A 22864-nucleotide genomic window follows, 5' to 3' on the forward strand; every position below is an offset into this window, starting at 1 on the left:
CTCTGTACTAATATTAATATGCGTGCGCAGACGCGTTCAGCTGTCAACAAAACAAAATTTGAAATTGTTTTTCAACGACTATTCTTTGCTTCTGTCTCATACATTTGCAGCGGAACATAATTCATTGTCGTGCATTGCTTATCCCTTCAGCGATTCATTTATCTTCGACCAATTTCTATGAGATATATTTCAAGATAACGGAGCAATTACGGAGTGCTGAAATACTGGTATCACATTTATATTATTAACTTATCAATTGAACTTTGGTCTTATTTGAATTTCAAACATTCTATTCTTAATTATGCAACTGTGTTTGGAATGTGAGTTATAATTGCGTTATTAAGTATTTTTCATTAGACACGCTGTCTGAGACGGAATCAAATATATATATATAATTCAAGTAGTGTTTATGTGAATGTTTCAAGGAACGGTATATGTCTCTATGTGTTTGCATTGAAAAATGCAAAATATTTGTCTTCCTTTTTTTTTTGTTCGTCTTATCTAAAAACAAATATAGTTCCTGACACACGGCGCCATCGTGCGAGGAATTTTGGAACTACATCGTATTATCGCTCACGCTTATTTTGACTAACGGCAACAATAGAACGATACTCGAATCCTGTTAATTCTTTAAGTTATTGTCACGTTATGTTGATTAATTAAATTTTACGCTGATCGATAATAATTTAACGAAAATTAGAGAGAAGCATGAAACATTGATTACTTCTGCGATTACGAGTACGACGTCGTTTAAACTGATTGCACCAGGTTGTGAAAAATGTCATGTGCATTCAGTTAATTTCTGTCTTAATAAACGTTAGTCATTCGCCAGCATAAAATATGAGTCAGGGAAACGATGACAGATTTAAAATAAAACGAATCAGTATGAGTTGTTAGAAAAGAATTCTACTTTACTGTGTCCTATGCTAATAGATTATCATCATAGATAGAAACCACTGTAGTTTCTATAGAAACGTTATAAAATACAAAACGCTTACAGTAAATGCGTACCTTGCTGATCGATCAGTTATCACGATTTCATTTCCGAAGCGCAGCGCCAGCGAAACATTCACTCGTTTTCCAAAATAATGATTTTCGAAATTTCTCATGGTAGGCGCGGTAGACATTGAATCAATTAATTAAAACGTCACACTCTTATTAACCCTGATTGCGCAAAAGCAATTTACAAAAGAATCACAGAAAGAATGGGACTAGACGGATCAATCGTTAAAGTAAGGAAATAATTGAACCTCAAACAAGGAACACGGAATAGGATAATATTACCCGATTAGAGTAAAAAGATAAATAAATTATTGGAAAGTAAAGAAATAAATTATAGAAAAAAAAAAAAAAACGTAATTCTCACGAAATTCTTCGACAGACTTTCTATTCACACTTCGATCTATATATATTGAGCGTTACAAATAAAATACACTTTTCTTAAATAAGTATAAATAAACGATTTTACTTTTTTTTTTATAATATTTCAATTACATATATTTACACCTCTCGACGCGCAATTCACTTGTTTATCATTTATTCCTCGATGCTCCTCTCAACTCAATTGTTATCGACCATAAACGTAAGAACATTGCGCGACACTGCTGGTATTATTTTCCAAAAATTCAAGCTGCTGTCAACCGTACTAATGACGTTTCGCGGCCTGTTCCCAAGAACGAGTCATTGCCCGCAGCACCCAGCAGGAACCTGCCAGGAGGATCCAATGAATGTTCGCCAATGCTTGAGGATACGACGTGTTGGGACTTGCAGAAAATATTTTTCAGCGCGCTGACTCAGGGGAAAGTTCTCAGAGTCGTATAGATAACGTACCAAGTGGATTCTCCTACTTGCCAGGTAATCAATGCGACATTCTCTTATTTTGCCGCATTGCAACAATCTGCACGTTAGAGTACCTGCTTCAGATACATAAGGATCTTGTACCATACGAGTCTTAGGATTAATGATGTTTTGTTGTCTGCAGTCGGTAAGGCAGAAATCTATTCCTTATCAGCTTTGATTTCGAACAAACCAACAGACATGCCCGTGTATTCTGTGCATCGCGATTACTGACATGTAGAATATATACTCTTCACAGAAAATAACTACCAGGAAGTACTAGAATTCTCACCACAAACCGAGCATTTCTTTTAAATTCATGCACTATCGCAAAGACTACACTATTATGAGTGCACTAGATGATTAGCACTGGTATGAACGCCATTGCGGATTAGTAGTACGGTAACTATTATGAATAGTACCTATATCCATTCTATATTGGTTTAATTTGACGCTTAGCGTGGCTCAGACCAAGCGAAACATACTATTGAAAATTGTTAATTAACATTTGCTTACAATATATATTGTGGATACATTTTATTTTTCCTAGTGCTTCGTTCCGGTAATGTCACTACTGATTTTAACAATGTACACACATAAGCCATGTCGCTGTATTCCAGTAATTTGATTACTGGTTTCTGTAATGTATACTACAAAGTACTACTAAATTACAATAGCGGTACTACTGATTCCAAGTGCTACTAATTTATGGTACTGACACTAGTGAGCACTATTAAATTCGAGCAATTAGTTTCCGTAGAGGTAGCAGTTAACTGGGTAAAAAAGAGACAGCTCGTAGAATATCGGCGACATCTAGACTCGCGTGACGTCAGATGACATAAGATGTCCAGTCTACTTTATCTCTTCAGTAAACGATACTATTATTTTCTTGGTACTCACTCTCTACGTTGCGCTGCGCTGTTCGTTGGTCGATGGTTCTCAAGTCATTGTTAAGCAGTGCTGCATAGCAGGCAAGATGGGCCTGATGAGATATTTGTGGATGTCCAGGCCACCTTTGTATTCTGTCTGAAACAAATTACGTGAAACGTCAACCTCCGACAGAACTTCTATGACAGTTCCAGCATATCTCCTGTGTCTACTGTATGTTACTTCGCTAGCTGTCGACCACAAATTCCCGCAAGGCTAGGTCCTCCTCGCTAGTATCTCCTCGGTGACTATGGTTACCATGAAATCTTTATAGGAATTGACCAAATAAGGTTTGTATCATGAAATTTGCAAGGCAGACCTCCCAACGGCCGAATACGTCCCAGCTACTGGACGTAGCGTGTGTGAAAAATGGAAATACGATTTCATATGGACCGGGACCGTAACGTTAAGTGTCTGGCTACTGGTACGTTTACCTTAGTTGTATCTGAATTGAGTTTGTTGAGTTCGTTTAATTATAATAATGAATTGACGAAAGAGAACACAGCGATGGAAGGAAAATATGGAAAATGGTCTGTATTACGTTTAACGTCTATCATATATTTATTATATTGTACACGATGCATTATAGATTTAGATCTTTTTCTACGTGAAATTATCTTGGCGTAGTTTTGCTTTATATACAAGAAATATAATAATTTACGTTTACAAAACATCTTCTAAAATTGTTTTATGTCTGTTCTTACATCACTTAACTGCTCGTCGTTTGCTGCATTACGGTAGCGCGTGACTAATATTATTATAATACAGATACTGTAATAGTTAAGTACGGTTATCTTTCGTATCTTTTTATTACGAGTTATATTATTTGGTTATTCGCTATTATACATTATTGTATGCATAGTTTAAACGTCTGGTCCCCAACAAAAGTATGTTGGAATAATAATTATTCCGTATATAGAAACTCTAAAGTCGTCGATTGTACTAGAAACATTATGGATGAAAATTTCATTGTCTTTCAAATTCAAATATATCAATTTACATTGATGTTTCACATTTTATTTTATAAACTAATATACGTTTCATCAATTTTAACGAATATATATATATATATAACAATGTTCACGAATCACGTACTTTCTGATACAAAAACATGACGATATTAAAATAATAATTTCGGAATGATATCGAATAACAAAAATTGGCTACTATGGTCATTATTGTAATGATTATTAGTTTTTCTTTATCATTAATCACAGTAAATGCAAACTGGCATCTAAGAACGTGGTACGTGTCTATTGCTACTCTAGGACATGGAGAATGTTGAAATACAAACTTGATATTTTAATACATTAGAAATTTGCAATTTCTAAAGAACTTATTTTTGTACCATGGACCGCAGACATCGAATTTTCGTAATTATATAAATTTTATTATCGTTAAGACATTGCGTACGCAATTACTAAGTTCCTCGCAATTGATTCGATCTATCAGAGAGATATGTGCTTCATCGTTATCAAAGGTTTCATAAGTTACCAGAATTTCGTGCATTACCAATAATTCAGGAAACATCAATACGTCTGCAATGTATCATAGAGATCGAATAATTTGTTTTACAAGTTTTTAAAAACAATAAAAATTACATTACGATTTTAATTTTTTTTTTAATTCCTGACAAGGCTAAAGTCTTTTCCTTCATCATTACCCTTTACACTAATATTAATCTACGTTAAAATACGCGCATGTAACTTAACTGTACAATAGCATTGTGATAAATGACTAGATTAAAATTTTTCAAGATTCACCTCATTTATATTCCTCGGGTTATTAACTAATTTTTGAAAATCCAAATTTTTTTCATCAATCTAGAATTCGTCTCCTCTCATTGAAACACTAACCTATGAACGATCAAAGAGGAACGTTATTATTACACGAATAAGTATATACACGCATTGATAAGTAATGCAGGTAATGCAGATAATAAATAATACAAAAAAAAAAAACAAATAGCATTTGTATATGTTTTGTAACGTATTTTCTTAACTGGACACCGATAACGAAAATCCGAAAACTAACCTACGTCACCTTCGGCCGTTCACCCTTCGTCCGCATGCAGGGCGGGCAGAACACACGGCATACACTTTGGCGCAGGCCAATTCCTTTTTCACCGGGAACTGACGAGCCGATATGACCTGGGAGTTGAGATGGAGCAACCTCAACTCCATAAAAACGTGACTATCGGCAGAAACGACAGCTCAACGAAGATCCCGTCGATTTTTAGGAATGCGTAAAATCAGCAATGAAAATGCATTGAGGTAGAGAAGGTCGGAGTAAGCGTCAGGTAAAAAGTGCCGAAACACAGAGAGCAATTGATCGAGAACGTAACAGACCGATCCGGAGCTCTAAAATCGAAATTCCTCCACACCAATTAATAAATCGAGACTCCTCACCGTAGCTGGCTCAGCTGATCCGTGAAGGCCTAGAACTGCATCCAGAGGGCACTCGGATCGGCACTGAACAATAGCACAACACTGCACCATCGAAACTGACGCAGGAAATCCGTAGGATTTTCGTAATATTGCGAGAGCAACGCGATAACTGCACAAAGAAGAACTTTCTACGCCGTACAGGAAACAGCTAGAAAAACTATCAACAAGCAGCCCGAAAGCACGAGGCACCCCGATCGGTGTCCCAAGACAGACTGACTCTGACAACCGTCAAATTCGTGAACTAATAATTCCGATTGGTCGAGATCCTTATAGCCGATAACTCTTATTTTTTCCCCTCGAGTCGTCCCTTTAAAGAAAATCGAGAGCGAATCGGTAAGTAACTCCTGGAGATCCTCCACGGCCGCTTCCCCAGGTCATCGGGCGATAGCTGGGCATCCTGAACCCGGGTCAGGGAGTTCTTTCCCTGCCCTTAAACGTATCAAAACTGTATCTCCATCCGCTCTATAGCCTTTTGTCTCTCTTCAGCGGAGCGTCGGTATGTCACCCGGAGCTCTGTCGGTATGTGGAGACGTCCCCGTCGGTTCCTTTTCTCTGCCGGGCAACCCGGTACGTCCGGACTATCTCTCCACGGCAGATTCAAGCACCTCGACGGTAAAAATTCTTTCGAGAGCATTGACGTAAATGTACTAGCAAATCCGAGAGCGTAGCTTCCGATCAGGATGGCGACTCGAAGGGAACCAGAAAGCCTGAACGTTATTAAATTGGTAGGTGGAGTCGCCCTTGTGACCTGAGTCGAAAAATCACGTTACAGTATATATCCTAAATTACAGTATCGTTGCGATCGACCGAACGCTTAGTTTAACTTTATTACCTTCTTCTCCTTTCCACCAGTTTCATAAATACAAAAGCATCTATTCGAACAATCTACTTCCCAGCCACTTTTCCCTTTTCCATAATACCACTCCAAGCTCTTCCGCACCTCGAATTACAAGCATAATGTATTTTTCTTGTCTATTACCAAAGTCAACTTCTTCGATAAGAACTCCAATAATTAATTCTTCCGCCGACACTTGACTGGTAGCTACAGGCAATTCACCCGAGTGCACTCAGAATTCTAATAACCACAATCGTTCTCTCATAAAACCAATTAACTCCACCATTGTCATTTATGTCACCGAGGCAACGTTCTCTTAATCAATTAATAAAGCCAGTACTTAATAAAACGCTTATACCACGACCAGACAAAAATTCTCTAATCTACCCATTAATGTAAATTTCAAATTCTTAAAAGTTTCAGGCAAACCCTCACTACTACGTCCCAGGCTCATTAATTCTAAATCCATATACTTTGTATTTACCAAAAAAACATTTAAATCCTACTTCACCCCCTTTATCCATCCTGCGCACAATCTTACTGACAATCAATCCTCTAGTAAACCGTCTTGCATTCAATTTGACATACCCCTATACAATTAACCCCACGACCCCTCAAACGTTCGACCTTCCAGGTACCTCAGTTAGCCGTACTACAATATTTCGTTCTACCCGCGGAATTCTCCCTGGACAAAGGAACAGCACCGTTGGGTCTAATATTTACAAGATGAAGTTCCTGAACGGCACCGAGAGAGTTCATCCTAGCCACGTTATTATTGTGCGTGGAAACGTCAACACTGGTAACCGTAGTCAACACGGATCCTCTGTGATTATTCGGCGTGTTACGTTTTATTTGATTGGTAACGCGAATACCTGCGGCCGTTGGGATTCCGCCGATGGCTCCTTTGTACTTGGCAGCGCGATCTACGCACATACCGTAACGCGAGAGCAGAATGAACATGTCCCTTCTATACTGATGTGTTAACAAAGCATATAAATACGGATTGGCGCAGCTGTTAAGCGGATAAAAGAAAACCAATAAGATTTTCGTTTGCGTCACGTCGATCAGCGGATAACCTGAGAGCGCAGTTAAACCGAAAAAGGCTATTGGCGCCCAGCATGCAAAATCCGTAAAGACTAGGAGCGCCATCCTCTTGGCGACTGTCATATCCGAACGTGTCATCGGCATCACGACTTCCTGGCCTCCTCGAATCGAGCAGTACATCCTTCCGTAACAGGCGACTATCACCCAAAAGGCCAGACCGTTGAATACCAGTAATGTTATCAAGTAGAGAAGATCCGTCGTGTCTCGATTCTCCAACGGCAGGCAGATGCTGCAAAGTACATAAAAGTCATTTTAATTGACGCCACGCCGAATAACGTTGAATCAGTCAAACTTTCATGCAGACTTTATAAAGGGTAATCAAATAACTCATTCGTCGAGTAACCATTCGAGCTCGATCGGTAATCCTATTTTTAATGTTACTCTCGTGGAATATCGAAGAAAGTTTTTAACCTTGTCTTTGCGTAACCGGATATACCAATTAGCGGTAAGGCTGCCATTGCGCTTGCGTAGATCCAGCCGACCGCCATTATTCTTGCGGCTGTTTTTAACTTTAGCCGACGGTTCAGGTGAATGGCATACGTTATCGTGTACCATCTTTCGCTGGTTATCACTGTCAGTGTAAAGATACTGAGTTCCGAGGAGAAGACAGTCAGGTATCCTGCGACCTGACAGCCAAGACCTGTCAGGAATTGAGAAAAAATTATTCCTTGTCGATAATTCTTATTAAATCTGGATATCGTAGAGAACTTTAATAGCATTACCACTTTGCCAATCAATAGCATAATTGAAATATGCGCCGATACTCCGTGCATCCGTACTGGCAATTAATATCAAGTAGACGCCCATGCACAAGTCGGCCAATGCCAAGTTGCACATCAGAAACTTCGGTACGGTCATGCGAAATCTTGAAGAGACGAGGACGATAAGAACAGCCAAATTTCCTACGATTGCCAGTACGGCGACTAGCCAGACCTGAAATAAATCAAAGTATCCATTAGTCACTGTTGATTAATTAAAATCAATCAGCCAACACATGAAATTCCATGCTTGGACGATCTTGATCAGTTAACAATTAAGTAACGACAAGCCGGAAGACACGAGAAATGCATAAAGTCGTATGAAAAATCTCATTAACAATTTCCTGAGAGGATCGACAAGTGTCTTTGAATGTATAATTAAGATGTTCGACCTTGACAAACGATCGAATTGATAATCGATAATTCTTTATTAAACAGCGAGTAGCCGGCTGTACGAATTTCAAGATTTGATTGTAATAAGATGACTATTAAAAATGCATTCGGTTCAGCGAATCAAAGAGATATTCAGCGATCGACGAAAATCAATGAGGCTCTAATCTCCGATCGTTGATTAAATGTTAATTCTCTGTTGACTGTTCAGCAATACCGCAATCCTAAGGGCCCAATTGCCCATCAAGTCCTCGCAGGGATTAAACGCGTCGGGGATTGGTTCGCAGTTGACATCCTTGTAATCCCTGGTGATGTTTCCGCACATGATGCTTATTTTGGTGTCGGTGCTTTTGACCATGTCATGAAAGTGTCCCTCCTCGTCCAAATAAGAGTTCGAGTTGTTGAACGAAAGCTGCCACCAGTCGTCGCGACGTCGACGTCGCCTCGGTGCACAGTACTTATTAATTTGCAGGATAAATTCCTGAAACAAGGAAAAGAACTTTGTACTGTTTTCTTGCTTTTTTCTAGATATATACATATATTTTGATTTACAGAAAAAAAAACCTGTCCAGATCCGACCGACGTACGTGGAACGTGTCTATCTGGCGAAACTATCAATTCACTATAAATCAATTTAATTGAACCGCCGTCGAATAAGAAACTTTCATCGTTCGTTGTTTCTGATTGAAATTTCTTTCTCCGATTTCCACAACATCTTAATTACCCGGACACCCGTGTCACGTTACTGCCAATCGATCGAATTTCACTTAAGAATTGCCTTGGGCTTTGATTTTCTATTTATAGATTCACTATTAACAGGATGCAACGTTATTGGCCAATACAATCTTGCCAATAGCGAACAGCAATGATTATTCAAGACTTACTGGACTCGTAGTACACATGAAAAAGTAGCCCAGAGAATGTCACTCTGAGACCATTTCCTGGCTTACGTTTACAAAGCTTTAAAGCAGAAATACCATAAGACAGACTTGCAAGTCAATCCGTGTAATACCGTATGCTATCTTAAGTCTAAATTATCTATTATCCTGCCCAGCCCTTATATACTAATAACGAATAACTTCGATTCCTCGAGTCTCATCTTCTTCGTTCGCAGCATCCTTTCCACTTCCGTTTCCTCACCTCGTGCTTTCTATGCTCCGCGGGATCGTGTTTCGCAGGGAACTTGAAGGCGCAGCAGTGATAAGGATAGGTTAAATGGGCCTCCTTGATGTACTCGAAATTGTAAATGGAGGGAAAGACCTTGAGTGACTTGGTGTCCTTCATGATCAGGGTATCCAAATCTTGAAGACCCTTTATCGGCAGGACTACAATAGACGTTTCTGACAGGTCCCTAAAACAAACATATCCCATAACAGACACGTGCTCAAAGAGGAAATTCAAATCGCAACCAAGATGCTTCGCTCTGATATATATTATGTACGTGTATGAAAAAATAAAAAAATTTAAAAAAAAAAAAAAATAAAGAAATTTTGTCAGGAATAAAATTATTTTTTCTATAATACTGTAAATACTAAATTCCTCTAGCACGAATTAATATCTCTTTTCTATACTGGCTATGTATACTTACAGATTTCGTAGGCTTTTGAGTCCGACGAATGCGTCGGTATGTATATTCCTCAGCGCCACGTTTCCCTTTAGGCTCCTGTAACGGATACCAATACTGAGCGGGGCATTGTATATCGGGCGTTTATGGAGCGAGATGAAAGAAATAGGGACGACAAAATATTCTCCAATAACGGGTAGGCGGCAGGTGTATAATTAATGCGTGAAACTGATGGGATATTTAATTGGAAAGACGACACGGCTAAATCAAGATCACGTGTTAATTACACAGCCGTTAACGTGAGCTTTGTGCTTTTCCGCGAGAGTCACTTTCGTCGGGTTTACAAAAGCTCGAAGAAAATAAAAGTTTCGCGTAAAAGCCCTACAAACTTTTCAAGTAATATCGAAGTGACATTATTTTTCAATGGGTTCGCTTATCAACACGAAAGTCCGATGCTCGTGTTCAAGTTGAATATTTATTTTTTTTTTTTTTTTTTTTTTCGTCGTTAAATCTACAACCGCGTTCGTTATTTTACACGGCGCTTTCGATTGGCCGAAATTTCGCGTACCTCGTAAATCTTCTTTTTTTTTTTTTCTATTTTCAACGATTTACAGTAAACCACTCGGCTACGGAGCTTTTGGTAAATGTATCTTGACGAATAGGTTAGCTGGGTAAATTTTTGCAAAAATCCCCCTCAATTTTTTTCAAACTTCAGTGATTCATATCTTTCTAGCCGGACGAAAAAAATAATTTTTTTCTTTTTAACCAACGGGTGCAGCTGATTGAGATATTTTGAAAATAAAAATTTTTTGTCAACCTTATAACGTTATTCTACCTTAACCTGAAAAGCAATAGGAAATTTTTCTTTTCTTTGCCAACTGCATTTCTCTTTGTCGCGATATCTCGAGTTACAGGAAAAATAGTCCAACAAACTGTCTCCGATCGTTTTCCGGAGCAAACAAAAAGATTCTTGTAGAGATCTCGCAGATATATAGATCACGTGTACATAGATCGTATACTCTGTCGTTACTGAAATCCTGAGCGTGCGATAACACCCGCGAGTATTATCGCAGTAATGGAAACGATAAAGAACGAATGACGAAAGGAAAGGAAGAGAAAAGGAAAAAAAGAAAATCGAAAGATAAGTAAACATTATCCGGACCGCGTTACATCATAAAACCATTAAATAAAATCCTTCGCTCATGAATAAGAATCGAGAAAATATCATTGAGAAAAAAAAATGCAAAGTATTCGAATTCGATTTGCCTGATGGGTAATAAAGAAAAAAAGACCAAAAAAAATATACAGTAAATATTTCATAGTTCCGATAGATATGAAAAAAAAAAAAAAAAAAAAAAAAAATTTTTTTTTTTTTTTTTTTTTTTGGGTAATAAAGAAAAAAAGACCAAAAAAAATATACAGTAAATATTTCATAGTTCCGATAGATATGAAAAAAAAAAAAAAAAAAAAAAAAATTTCCTTTCTTTTTTTTTCTTTTTACTCACAGCTTAGCAATTTCGGAACCGTTGAACGCCATACTGTCGACCACGGAAATTTCGTTGTAGTTGACGAGACTGGAAATAAAAAAAATAAAAGTATTTTTTTGAATTAAATATCGTGGGATCGGAACACTGCAATCGCGAACAGGATATTGGAAAAGGATCCAATGTCTTTTGCGATTTCTCTTTTTTTTTTTTTTTCCGGTTCCAAACAAATTCTAACTCTGACTGACGCTTGGCGTAATAGGATTTTTCGTATCGAATTGAATCGCCCGAAAGAGGCTGAGAAATATTTTCACATTTATTGCATTCAGATCAACTGACATATATTGCGTAATGCTAGGATATATTACTCAGAAGTAAAATGACTCGTTCGTTCGTTCGCATTACGTTATTTTTCATTTTGAAAATTCTTTCATAGAAAATATTATTCTAGGTTACTTCAAAAGACATGGTAAGGATCACGCGATGAGTCAAACGGGTTTTTAAAAAATAATGACTTTTATAAAATCTACCGACTGGTATACGCTTATATATTGCTCGTAAACCGTATTGCAAGTAAAAAAAAAAAGCAACTTCAAACACAATACGTGGAAAGTACGTTTTTACGTAATTGTGAAAAAAAAATTTTTTCCACGTGCTCAAACCCCTTTCAAAAATATATAACCACTGTGAATTTAATTGATATTCGTAATTTCGTGAACAAATAAAGTTTACTGGATAATTGTTACGAAAAATTATCTAATCAGATAGAATTGAACTTTAAACGTTGTTAGTCAATTTTACTCATCTTTGGGAATACACTCTCAATGATCATTGTATAATCAGGATAGTGAATTGAAAAGTCATCGGGAAGCCTTAAGTGATAGGAAGACTTTTAGTTTGATTGAAAAATATTGAGAAAGCCTTATACGCCAGTATCGTTCAGTGTCTTTTCTATATATAGAACGATGCGTTGATTTTAACTATCGACCATAAAATCATTAACGTTAAAAGCATTTTGAGGTATTTTATATTGGATCACTGACGTCCGGTTTCCTCTTGCGAGAAGATGACTGAAAGACAGCGATTTTTTTCAATTTTGGTGAATAAACCAGGTATCCTTAAATTCTTGCTTGAAATATACATAAAAAGACCGAATGAGAGGTATGCAATTTTTTTGAAAAGTTAAAAAAATTTTAATTTTGAATTACTTTTTTTTTTTCAAAACAAAATATTGCAATGCAAATATCACAAATTTCTGTTTCACAAAAATTCTCTTTCACAATGCATGCTGATTTCGTATCTGCCGCGGCAAATTTCATTCCTACTTGTTCATTCCGCATCCAGCTGATGCATATGATAATAGATGAGGTAAAGAAGAGAAATATTTTTCAAATACGTACAATTGTTCAGCCTTCACTTTTATTGAGGCAGTGCCGATGTTTTGTATGAGGTTGTTTTCCAGATCGCTGGAATACAAAAAAAAAGCCAAAATATTAGAAAAAAAAAAATAATAATAATAAAGCCATAATAAAAACATTTGAACTCAATAAAAAAATTTATCAACATTGACTATTCGATATCAAAGTGTCTCGTAATACTGGAAGCAAGGCCAGGTGGATTTTCTTCTATCGCCCAAGGAACGATAAGGATCCATAAGAAAATAATAAAGGTAAAAGAGAAAAAGAAACAAGAGGGACAAGAAAGCTGAAAGAAAGAAAGCACAACATCCCACGTCATTAAAGACGTACAATATTATATTATTTGCCAGACTACAATGAGACTCTGTCTATTGGGAAATGAGAATGTCGCGGCTGCACTCGGGAGGCTGTAAAATATTCAGCAGAGGTTGGATTAATTTGGCGATTAAATTTCTTCAGCGCCAGATGAAAGTTTCTTCGGTGTTCTCAAAGTCATTCAGTACCGTTATGAAAATACGAAAAATAACTGTAGAAGCATCATGAGGATTATGATCGTACGGACGATTGAGATAAAGAATAAGTTATTAATTATAAATTATGAATAAAAAGTACAGTCGTTACAATTTCCAAGGTGCTCGAGGCTACCTTGTTGTAATTAGAGGAGACATTCTTATCAGACTTTATATCTCGTGTTTTATCCACGGTTCTTCATAGTCATTACTAGGGCGAGCGACTTTTTGGATACAATTAAAATTTTACATTTTACATTAACTAAAAAACCTCATTCGGCACGTGAAAAAAAAAATGATAATCACATAGTTTTTTCAAATTTTCATTGATAAAAAATAATTTAAGTAAACAACGTTCAAACGTAACAGGCGATATTCTGCTGAAAATCAATTAAACGCTTAAACGCCGTTTGGTTAAATTTATCAAAAATAAAATGTAAAGGTTAGCTTTGACTAATCAACGTGGGTCTTTTTGAAATTTCATATCCTAAGACTGAATCATATTCCTGTACAACGATGTTATATGATCACTAAAGATACACGGTTTCAGTCTCAAAATTGCAATCGTGTAATAAAACGAAATTCGAGAGAAAAAGAATATATGCAAAATTTAAATAAAACATACATTTTCCTTATTTATTCGAGTATTTTGCATACGCGCATAAACTAAGATTTATTTTAAGGGCTGCTGCAGTCTTCCCGACATGAAGAAGGTTCTAAGCCGAGATTACAGCCCCTATAAGTCCTTGGTAATAAAAAATAATCGTATTAAAATAAAAAGGAAATTATTACATCTCAAAAGTAAGTATCATTTTGAAAAACTATAACGATATTAAAATTATCTTAACTATTTAATTTGTACAATAAACAATGGGGGTATTTCATTTGTAACGGCTCGATAAACAAAGTCAGCGCCAATAGGACTGAACGACGGCAACGACTTTTCGCGGGAAGTTCAAACTTTACAATATCTCCTTCCAAATTAAATGAAGCTGCTTTATGGCTCCGTTAACGAAGTACGGGAATCGCTCGTGCATGCATTAGAAGGGTGGCCCCGTAAAGTTAATCCGACAAACTTTAACATTACGGCGACGAATCGAAATTATAAATAAATAAATAAGTAAAAAATATAAACGCGCCTAAACGCATAAGCATCGTACCAAGAAATAAGATTTTCGCAAAAACGTAACCGTTATACACAATATACGCTCTCGTTCCCGCAAAATTCAAATATCGATCCACCGCTGCATTACGTTAGAAGCCTCGTGAGTGATATTTGAATTTTTTACAAAAAAAATGTAATTAAATTATATATCCGATAGATTGAATAAGAACAACGTTTCTCAATACGCCAAATAAAAATAACAAGGAGCGCCAATATATATTACATTTTCCTTTAAATCAATAATTCTTGACTCAATAAAACAAATTTTTTTTTTCAAGTACAATTGATATTTCATATCTCTATCCCTCTGACAGTTGCGGCGCTATATTCTGTATCGTATTGATATATTTTGGAGGGTTCGTCATTTTTTATTCGTTTCAAAGCGCAAAAACTTAAAGGTTAGACAAGACATTTTCGCAGAACGAACGGAGTCCTGGTTTCGCGACGCAGTGCCTTTCACAGGCTACGTGTACAGAGTCTGTGCATTTATGCAGTACTTGGAAATTCATTTATACGTACAGAGGGGGACAAAGATTTGAACTTTAAAAGAAATTATAGGAGTTGACCTAAATACAATTATACGTATAGTGGAACACGAGTTACAGAAAATCCACGTCTACTTAGGAATAATTATGTCGCGGAACGAGCTTGCCAACGTGACATGATAATTTTTCTGACAATGAAACCCACTGCACGTAATTAATCGTGAAACGCGTTCCTTGGCTGCTTAAAATTGTCACATGATAAAAGTGATTGTCGGGATGACGCGAGAAGGATGCAATTTCATATTCAATTATTCATAGTCGTTTAAACTTACTCTATGGAAATACATAGTCCTCGATATCGATTCACGGAGAATTTACGTCAACTTAATCTCACAATTAAAAGTGCTTTTGACAATTCCGGTTCCGTTGTTTGTTCTGAGCTGCTCTAAGTCTGTTGTACAATGTTCCAGAAAAACAAGTTTCTCGATTGAAATTTGTAGCGGTGAGGGGAAAAAAAACACTTTTATCGGACCCCCCCCCCCACTTATGGAAAATCAAACTTTTTTTGTTGTTGTTCAAGATTCTTCTAGTTGTTCTAAATATTGTTCCAGAATATTAATACTAATTAATATTAATACCGCTAAGTAAAGAATACTCGAATGGGATCAAAAAAACGTGTTATACATATAAAATCGTTTCTTCCTACTTTTATCCGACTTGCGACTACCCGATCGTTATACAATTCTAGAACAATCATCGATAGACCGAGAACAACTTGGAGCAACCTAGAAAAACCTAGAACAATCTAGAACAAGCTGGAACAACCTGGAAATCGTTCGAAATGGTCCTATATCTACTTGCTATGCATAAAACGTTTTTTTGATCCCATTCGAGTATTCTTTACTTAGCGGTATTAATATTAATTAGTATTAATATTCTGGAACAATATTTAGAACAACTAGAACAATCTGGAACAACAAAAAAAGTTTGATTTTCCATAAGTGGGGGGTTCCAATAAAAAAGTGGTTTTTCTTTCGCCTCATCGCTACAAATTTCAGTTGAGAAACTTGTTTTTCTGGAACATTATAGAACAAACTTAGAACAAGCCAGAACAACAAGTAGAACCGGAATTTTCGAATTATAGGGGGCTAATTTCCTGCACCCATCGTTGTGCCTCCTGAATCGGACACAACCATGCTTGTACTACTGACTGAGAATTTTGAAAATTACTCAAAATTCAACCGAATTGTTAGTAATAGGACGGGAACGAGAAAAGTAAGGTTGTGTTAAAATATTCAGATAAAAAAGAAAGGGGGAATATAATCCAATTTATGATTCCCTCGCGTATTTTATCTCTTGAGTCTCCGGTACGCGGTACTGCTTGCAGGAAGTAATGGTAGCAGCGTCCTTTTATTAATTGAAATCCATCGTAACAATGAGCCCTAAAAAGAAAAGTAATGTCAAAACCAAAAAAGAAAGAAACTTTCAAATAATCTTCGCAGCGATTAAAATTTAAATGAAAATGTCCTGTAACGGTTACTTCGGCTTTTTTCCTCTCCATATATCAGTATGTAAAAGGCCACTATTCCAAAGTCCCCACAGAGAGTTAACTCTGGTGTAAAAGCCGAGTTTGCACTTTCCCCTGAAAGTCAATAAACTGCGAGTAAACTCGGAAAATGTTCGCCTCTCTAATGGATGCTCATTACGATGTATTGCACTGATTATACTACAAATTATGGTATGTATATTCGAGAGTGTTATCACACCGAATAAAAGCGATTTAGTTTGAGGTTATGATTGACGTAAAATCTTCAAACTATCTATAAAAGACAAAAGAGACATATTCAATAAGTTTGAGCAATTTTCTAGGGAATGTAAACTTATGGGAATATCATAAATTTTACTATGACATGTAAGTTTTATCAATGGGTGATCAGTTTCCCTAAGTATTAATTATAAATAAAGTATATATTGATCAGCACAAAAAAGATGTTCATAGTACCACCATAGTATTCTGAAAAACCAAAGACTTCATTCCTACAAAGAATATCATATAAACTTATTTTATATAAATTTACAAAATTTCAAGGTCCTACCATTCGCAGCAGCATATGTTGAATTACTTTTTTCTATAACTTTTTATACTCACACCACATGCAATATGTTGTCTGTACGCAGACTGCCAAGATAGGGCACAGCCAGCAAACCAGTACCCATTATTCTCCTGCGAACAAAGGGAATCACAAAACAAACTTACATAGATATATTAGTGACGTTACACATTCTACTTTATTCTACTGGGATATTACGTAAGCCCAAGAGAGTGGATTTGAAATATAACTTAAGAACCAGTGGCAATATCCAACCGAAACAAGAAATTACTTTACTTTTTCTTCTTACGGTAAATCACTTCCTCCTCACCATAAAGTTACCACTCAGTTTGTTTATAACAGTCACCGTATACTCTTTAAATTCAGAGCAACAATCCTTCACTTAATGTGCCAACTGAATCTACCTATAACAATAATGACATTGTGGCTCTGATTTAGTTATTCAACGAAAATCATCTTGTCCTTATTAACCTTAATATTGAATTTACAATTCCCCTTTGATTACGCATCGCCACTACTCCTGTGACTTATATGTGGAATACCAATATTACATCTGTCTGTAATTCATCAACGTTCTGTGACAAGATCCTTCGTTCCCGAAGTTCATCGATTTCTTCAATTCTATGGAATATCTTGAAAGGTATTACTGAACGCTTCGCCTAAGGATTGCCAGTATCAATAGAAATATCGATTTTGGCCAATAGTAGTTCACTTAAAGGAGCCGTCCGCGCTCGATTCCATCCGTGTTCAAAATTAATGTAAAAATTTGAATCAAAGTACATTAACCAATTTGCATCATACGGAAGAATACAAAAAATACGCCTCCATCACCATCATTTTGTTTTTCTATTATATCTGAATGCCAACTAAGCGTATAAGTATATACGCTCCGGCAGCAAGGAAAATCGCGCTTATATAAACGCTAAATACAATTCTTTTCATCTATATCTCTATGGGACCATCTACTTATGAGATATAAAGTAAAACAGTCTCCTGAAAGTAATCCTGATGCCACAACCCAATTATACATTCCTCGCATCAACAGGATTGATTTGATTAACCCTAGTACCGCGATCGTAATGCCTTCTTTGTATTGGAGTTGGAAAATATACGCCAAACTTTGGATCTTCCTTAATCTTCGAGTAAAGAGTTGATTAACGACGTAGTCACGTCTTGTCTTAAGGGTTGGCTAGACTGTACTGTAATATTGTGCAAACATGAACGTAAGGGATCCTGCATCAATCGCGTTAAGCTCGTTAATCCTGCGACCGTGAATTGAATATCTAAGTATACAACTGTAACGCCACAGTACAGTATAGTCCTGACCTTCAATTGTCACCAACCGACACTCTGCTGGTCGCACTTGTCGACGACAGTTTTCATAAGTAATCTCAGTACCAATTGAACCGCTTTTGTTTATGCTGTTTACGCCGTGTGACGTAATAAATCTTCACTGTATTCCGTCACGTGACAGTTGACTTGTAAGTTACGACGCAATTCTCAACGTCGTGGTCAGCAAAATTAATTCATTTAGCTATGCCGTCGGCAGGCACACTTCAGCAGGGCAATATCCTGTGGTTTGTGTCCGGGCTGAAGATAACGACTTCAATTACAGTTCGAAAAAAGCACTAAAATAAAGAAAAAAAATTATACTCTGTCACACAATTATACTCTGTATTTCGTCAATCAAATAAATAACATAAACATAATAAAATAAAAATTTTCTACTTTATCATCAGTTTTCCACTCCTGCCTGGCTTTACGTTATTACGCAATACCGCGGTAGAAAAATAACCGATGAATTTCAAGGAACAGACTAATGCCATCAATCCACCTTCGACTGTCATCATTTATACAGGTTGTTTCATCAGGACCGACTAATCCACTAAAAACAATTTTCATGATCTTTCATTCCCGTTTACTTACAGTATACGCAGCTGTGGTAAGTAAACGTTAAAGACGTCGTCCTCGATGTAAGTTAGGTTAGGTGCCCTGTAGATGTATCTGGAAAAAAAAGTGGATAAAACCAATTTGAACAAAAAAAAATCTCAAAGCCTAGATAACCACAAAATTACCTTTGCAAGTTGCTTCTACGTACAAATACATTCTAACCTGAATACACGAATAATGAAAGTATTTAAATGTAAAGTGACATTGCGACGTGGCCTACCATTTTCTCCCCCGCTGACGAAAATCAAATTATCAGACCACCGCGAATCGTTCGGATCAAGCTCCTATGCCGTAATTCGATAAAAGATAATGAATCCGGCTATTGCAATTTTTTTTTATCTCAGATTTATTTTTCGAAAAATCTATCATTGCAACAAGCGCTCGCATCGGCATCCCCCGGGAGTAACGAGCGTCATTATTATCATTATTAAACCACACAAAGAGATACTTAGAAAATTGAACCGAGGGGTCGTTGCAATGTATGCAAATTATTATATAACGGGGAAAATTTTACGAGCCATTATTACGTCACTTTCCGGTTACGTAACTCCGAACAACAAATCCGCCAATAATCTTCTCGGCGCTCCTTATCACGATTACAATGAGGTAACGTAACAAAATTCGAATATGTATGACGTGTAAAAAAAAAAAACTGTTTTGCATTTCGCCTGCCACTCGTTGCTCCTTTTCTCCGGTAGAGGCAACAAAGGGTATGGAAAAAAAAGAAAAAAAAAAATCTTCATAAACTCATGTCCTACATAAGACTCATACGTATGTATGTAGAATATATTGAGTCGAGTTCCAACGAGTGGATTCGATATTGCCGTGCATAATTTTTTTTTTCGTACATTTTTTTTTTTTACTTTCGCGTAAAGTAAGCGTGCCTCTCCTTGGAGCTTGGAGATGAAGCCCATTGCTTTTTAAAGGATGAATGCAGAGATGATTGCAGCACTGACTGTACCGGACTGAAGGATGAAAGGGGGAAAAATGGATTTCTTGAATTTGCGAGCGAGGGAGATATAGTATAAGAAAAATACGAAAAAAAAAAAAAAAAACATGAGACGAAAGACGTTGCTGACGTCGATTGTTGATCAGGGGAGGTGATACTTTTTTTTACCATATAGGGACATGATTTTTTTTTTCCTTCTCCGATATAATAATATATTGCTTTTACGGAATTTATGCTTATTGGGTTATTTGCTGGGTTTTCTTTTTTTCGCAATTTCAATGGAACGCCAAACGTTAGGCACGGGACGTCTTTTGAATAGCGAAATACTGGATATGACGGAATAACGGTAATATTATGGATGCTGCGAAACTGAATTCAGGAAAACTTTTTTTGATGAGTGGCAGATTTTTTTTGAAAATTTTCTGCTCAAGACTCATGAACTTTATTCACGACGTCGACTTGAGCGCGTATTACGTCAGACGTCCGTAAGCACTGAGAAATCGCAGGGAATAAATGACAGCGTGGTTATTTTAAAAAAATCGATCACCTCAATCGATTGTTCGATCGATTCCGGATTATGTTATTTCGATTAATCATTTGACGGGAGACCTATTGGACCATAATCGATTAAGTTTTATCTTTTTTTTTTTTTCATAGCTTCTGCTATAAATTTTCTGTGACAAAGATTAAAAATTAATTACTCGTATGGTAATGTCAATGATTTATTGGTTCCTTTTTTTCTCAAAAAAAAAAAAAAAAGAAGCGTTTATCAATTCTTTGTGAATGGGACGATTTTGGTATACGCATAGAGGCATCGGATATTGATGACGCCAATATCCAATAGTTATTGATCTCTCAATGTTATGGCCAATCGAGGGACTTTTATCAAAACCGTATAGACAACTGTTCCCCATATCAAAGGTATGAAACTGTTACGCGTGGTAAACGAATATATCCAATCGACTTGATCGATCGATATATCGAAAGGAATCGATATATTCGCATCGATGACAGTTCCCATCTAGTTTTAATTTAATACGTAACATCTGGTACGTCCTAGGGCTGAAATATATTTTTAGGATTTCTTTTTATCCCTAGGTAAATCATTTTAATCGCAAGAGGGTTCAAAGGTCGACTCAATTTATATTTCGAAGCGAGGAAGAATAATCAATTGACTTAAAAAAAAAAAAAAAAAAAGAAAAGGTGACAAATCAGAAGCTATATTTTTTAGTTTTTTTTTTTTAAATCAAAGATCGATGTAAAAAATATTTTCAAAATTCTACTTGCAATTTGATTTACTTAACGGTTCATCTTTTTGATATACTTTTTTTTTGTTCGTAATAAGAGAGCAGGGCTTGCGATAAACAAGTTTGAAAAGCGATTCAACTACGAACAATGAAGATTTTACTTGTGAGAGGTCCAGGGGTTCTCATTACTTACTGAATAGTTTCAACTAATTAGTCGCGAATAGCTCGTCCGACTGTAATCAAAATTCTTTTAAAAGAAATGAATTTACCTTGTTTCTTGATTAGAGGGTCATTTTTTGGACTCGTGATTTTTTATTTCTTAATAAAATTTTTGGCCAATTTTATTAGAAGCTCGTATGGCATATATGCTTTTCATCTGTCGACGCACTGCTGATAAACGAGTTTTCAAAAAATTTTGCATGCTCCGGAAATATTATAGGATAGTCTGGGTAAAAAAAAATGCTGTGTGCCTGAGGAACTTTAATAATACTGAACTTCGTCTAAGTATCTGTTTGCAGCGTCTGCTCTGTAAGTTGAAAAATAAGTTTTAACACGTTGGCGACAGCTTGACGGACATTGCGAAAATAATGGTTGATGCACTTACACGAACTTGAGGCTTTTTTCGAAATTTATCAAATAGTTTGCTTCGTGCCAATTCTTCCATAGACATTCTACCAGTATACAATCGTGACATTAAAACAAGCGTCACAGCTTATAATACAACATACAAAAAAAAAAAGAATGCTAGCGATGTACGTGTATAAGAAAATTAAGTACAAACAAAAAAAAAAAGTCAAAACGTACTTACATCGAGCGTAATTTAATGGTATTTCGAAAAACTCCGGACTCGAGCGTACGAAGATTTGGGACATTAATCAGATTCCTGAAAGTGAGTAGAAAAATCATTAAAACCGTGCGAGCAAATATATCGAGTTTCCATTAGAAAAAAAAAAAAAAATCAAAAATCTTTAAATAATTTTTGAATTCAAATTATTCCTCTTTTTGATACTTACAAATCTCTGAGTGTCTTTGAGTACGAATTTAAACTGCCCCTTTCAATAATCTTAATACCAGCTTCGGCTATCGTTCTGAAACAAACAATCATACGAATCAATTAATAATCACGCATTAAAAAAAAAATTCAGAATCGATAAGTAAATCGAGTTGATGATCCAAACGAACAAAAAAAAGTTCACGAACCAAAAAGTTCAGTACGATTGTCATTGGCTGGCTCCAACGGAAAGTTCTATAAACAGCCAATGGTATCTACAGCCACGTTACAATTGTAGGATGCTGTTAAATAATACGGCAAGGATCAAGAACAGGACCTTAAATGTTAACAAGTACTTCCCGGTGTACCCAGAGGATTACAAATTCCGTATGATATTCCGCATAGCGAATAACAAATGAAAATTGCACGCCGTCTCAGATAACTCTTTCCCTGTGCCAGTCGACAAACTTGGAGAGAATTTATTTTAAGGGAAATTCGACACGCGGCATTTGCTCGGCAAACAAATGCCTAAAATATCATGTAAATTTCATTAACTTAGCCTGACATCCATGTACCATTTAGGTCAGGTCAGGTTAGGTTAGTCTAGGTTGGCTCTGTGTATACAATCATTGACGAGGCCTCGCTCGAAAATTTGAACATCGGATGTTGGTACAAATCTAAGATAAAGGCGGGG

The 22864-nt window shown here is 36.4% G+C and overlaps 1 protein-coding gene across 23 annotated transcripts in view; it reads right to left on the reverse strand.

The window, feature by feature from the left end:
* The window catches only part of LOC107266991 (protein pellino), an 80657-nt gene that overhangs the window by 32383 nt on the left and 25410 nt on the right, over positions 1 to 22864 (reverse strand). For 9 of the 23 annotated variants that reach the window (XM_025084206.1, XM_025084208.1, XM_025084207.1 and 6 more), the window contains 12 exons: positions 22193 to 22267; positions 21988 to 22062; positions 18960 to 19037; positions 17072 to 17146; positions 12746 to 12811; positions 11367 to 11435; positions 9886 to 9960; positions 9438 to 9648; positions 8515 to 8778; positions 7872 to 8082; positions 7561 to 7789; positions 3301 to 7378 (listed from right to left, as the gene is read on the reverse strand). In XM_025084206.1, coding sequence (XP_024939974.1) covers positions 6685 to 7378; positions 7561 to 7789; positions 7872 to 8082; positions 8515 to 8778; positions 9438 to 9648; positions 9886 to 9960; positions 11367 to 11435; positions 12746 to 12811; positions 17072 to 17146; positions 18960 to 19037; positions 21988 to 22062; positions 22193 to 22267 — 2122 coding nt within the window. In that variant the 3' untranslated portion in view covers positions 3301 to 6684. Of the gene's footprint in view, positions 1 to 1011; positions 1293 to 2736; positions 2863 to 3300; positions 7379 to 7560; positions 7790 to 7871; positions 8083 to 8514; positions 8779 to 9437; positions 9649 to 9885; positions 9961 to 11366; positions 11436 to 12745; positions 12812 to 15254; positions 15432 to 17071; positions 17147 to 18359; positions 18662 to 18959; positions 19038 to 19108; positions 19251 to 21448; positions 21613 to 21987; positions 22063 to 22192; positions 22268 to 22864 lie in introns of those variants that run through there. The other 14 variants (XR_001537528.2, XR_001537527.2, XR_003059480.1 and 11 more) reach the window with 14 other exon arrangements.

Source organism: Cephus cinctus, unplaced genomic scaffold, assembly GCF_000341935.2.
Source record: "Cephus cinctus unplaced genomic scaffold, Ccin1 Ccin1_scaffold0331, whole genome shotgun sequence".
NCBI lineage: Eukaryota > Metazoa > Arthropoda > Insecta > Hymenoptera > Cephidae > Cephus > Cephus cinctus.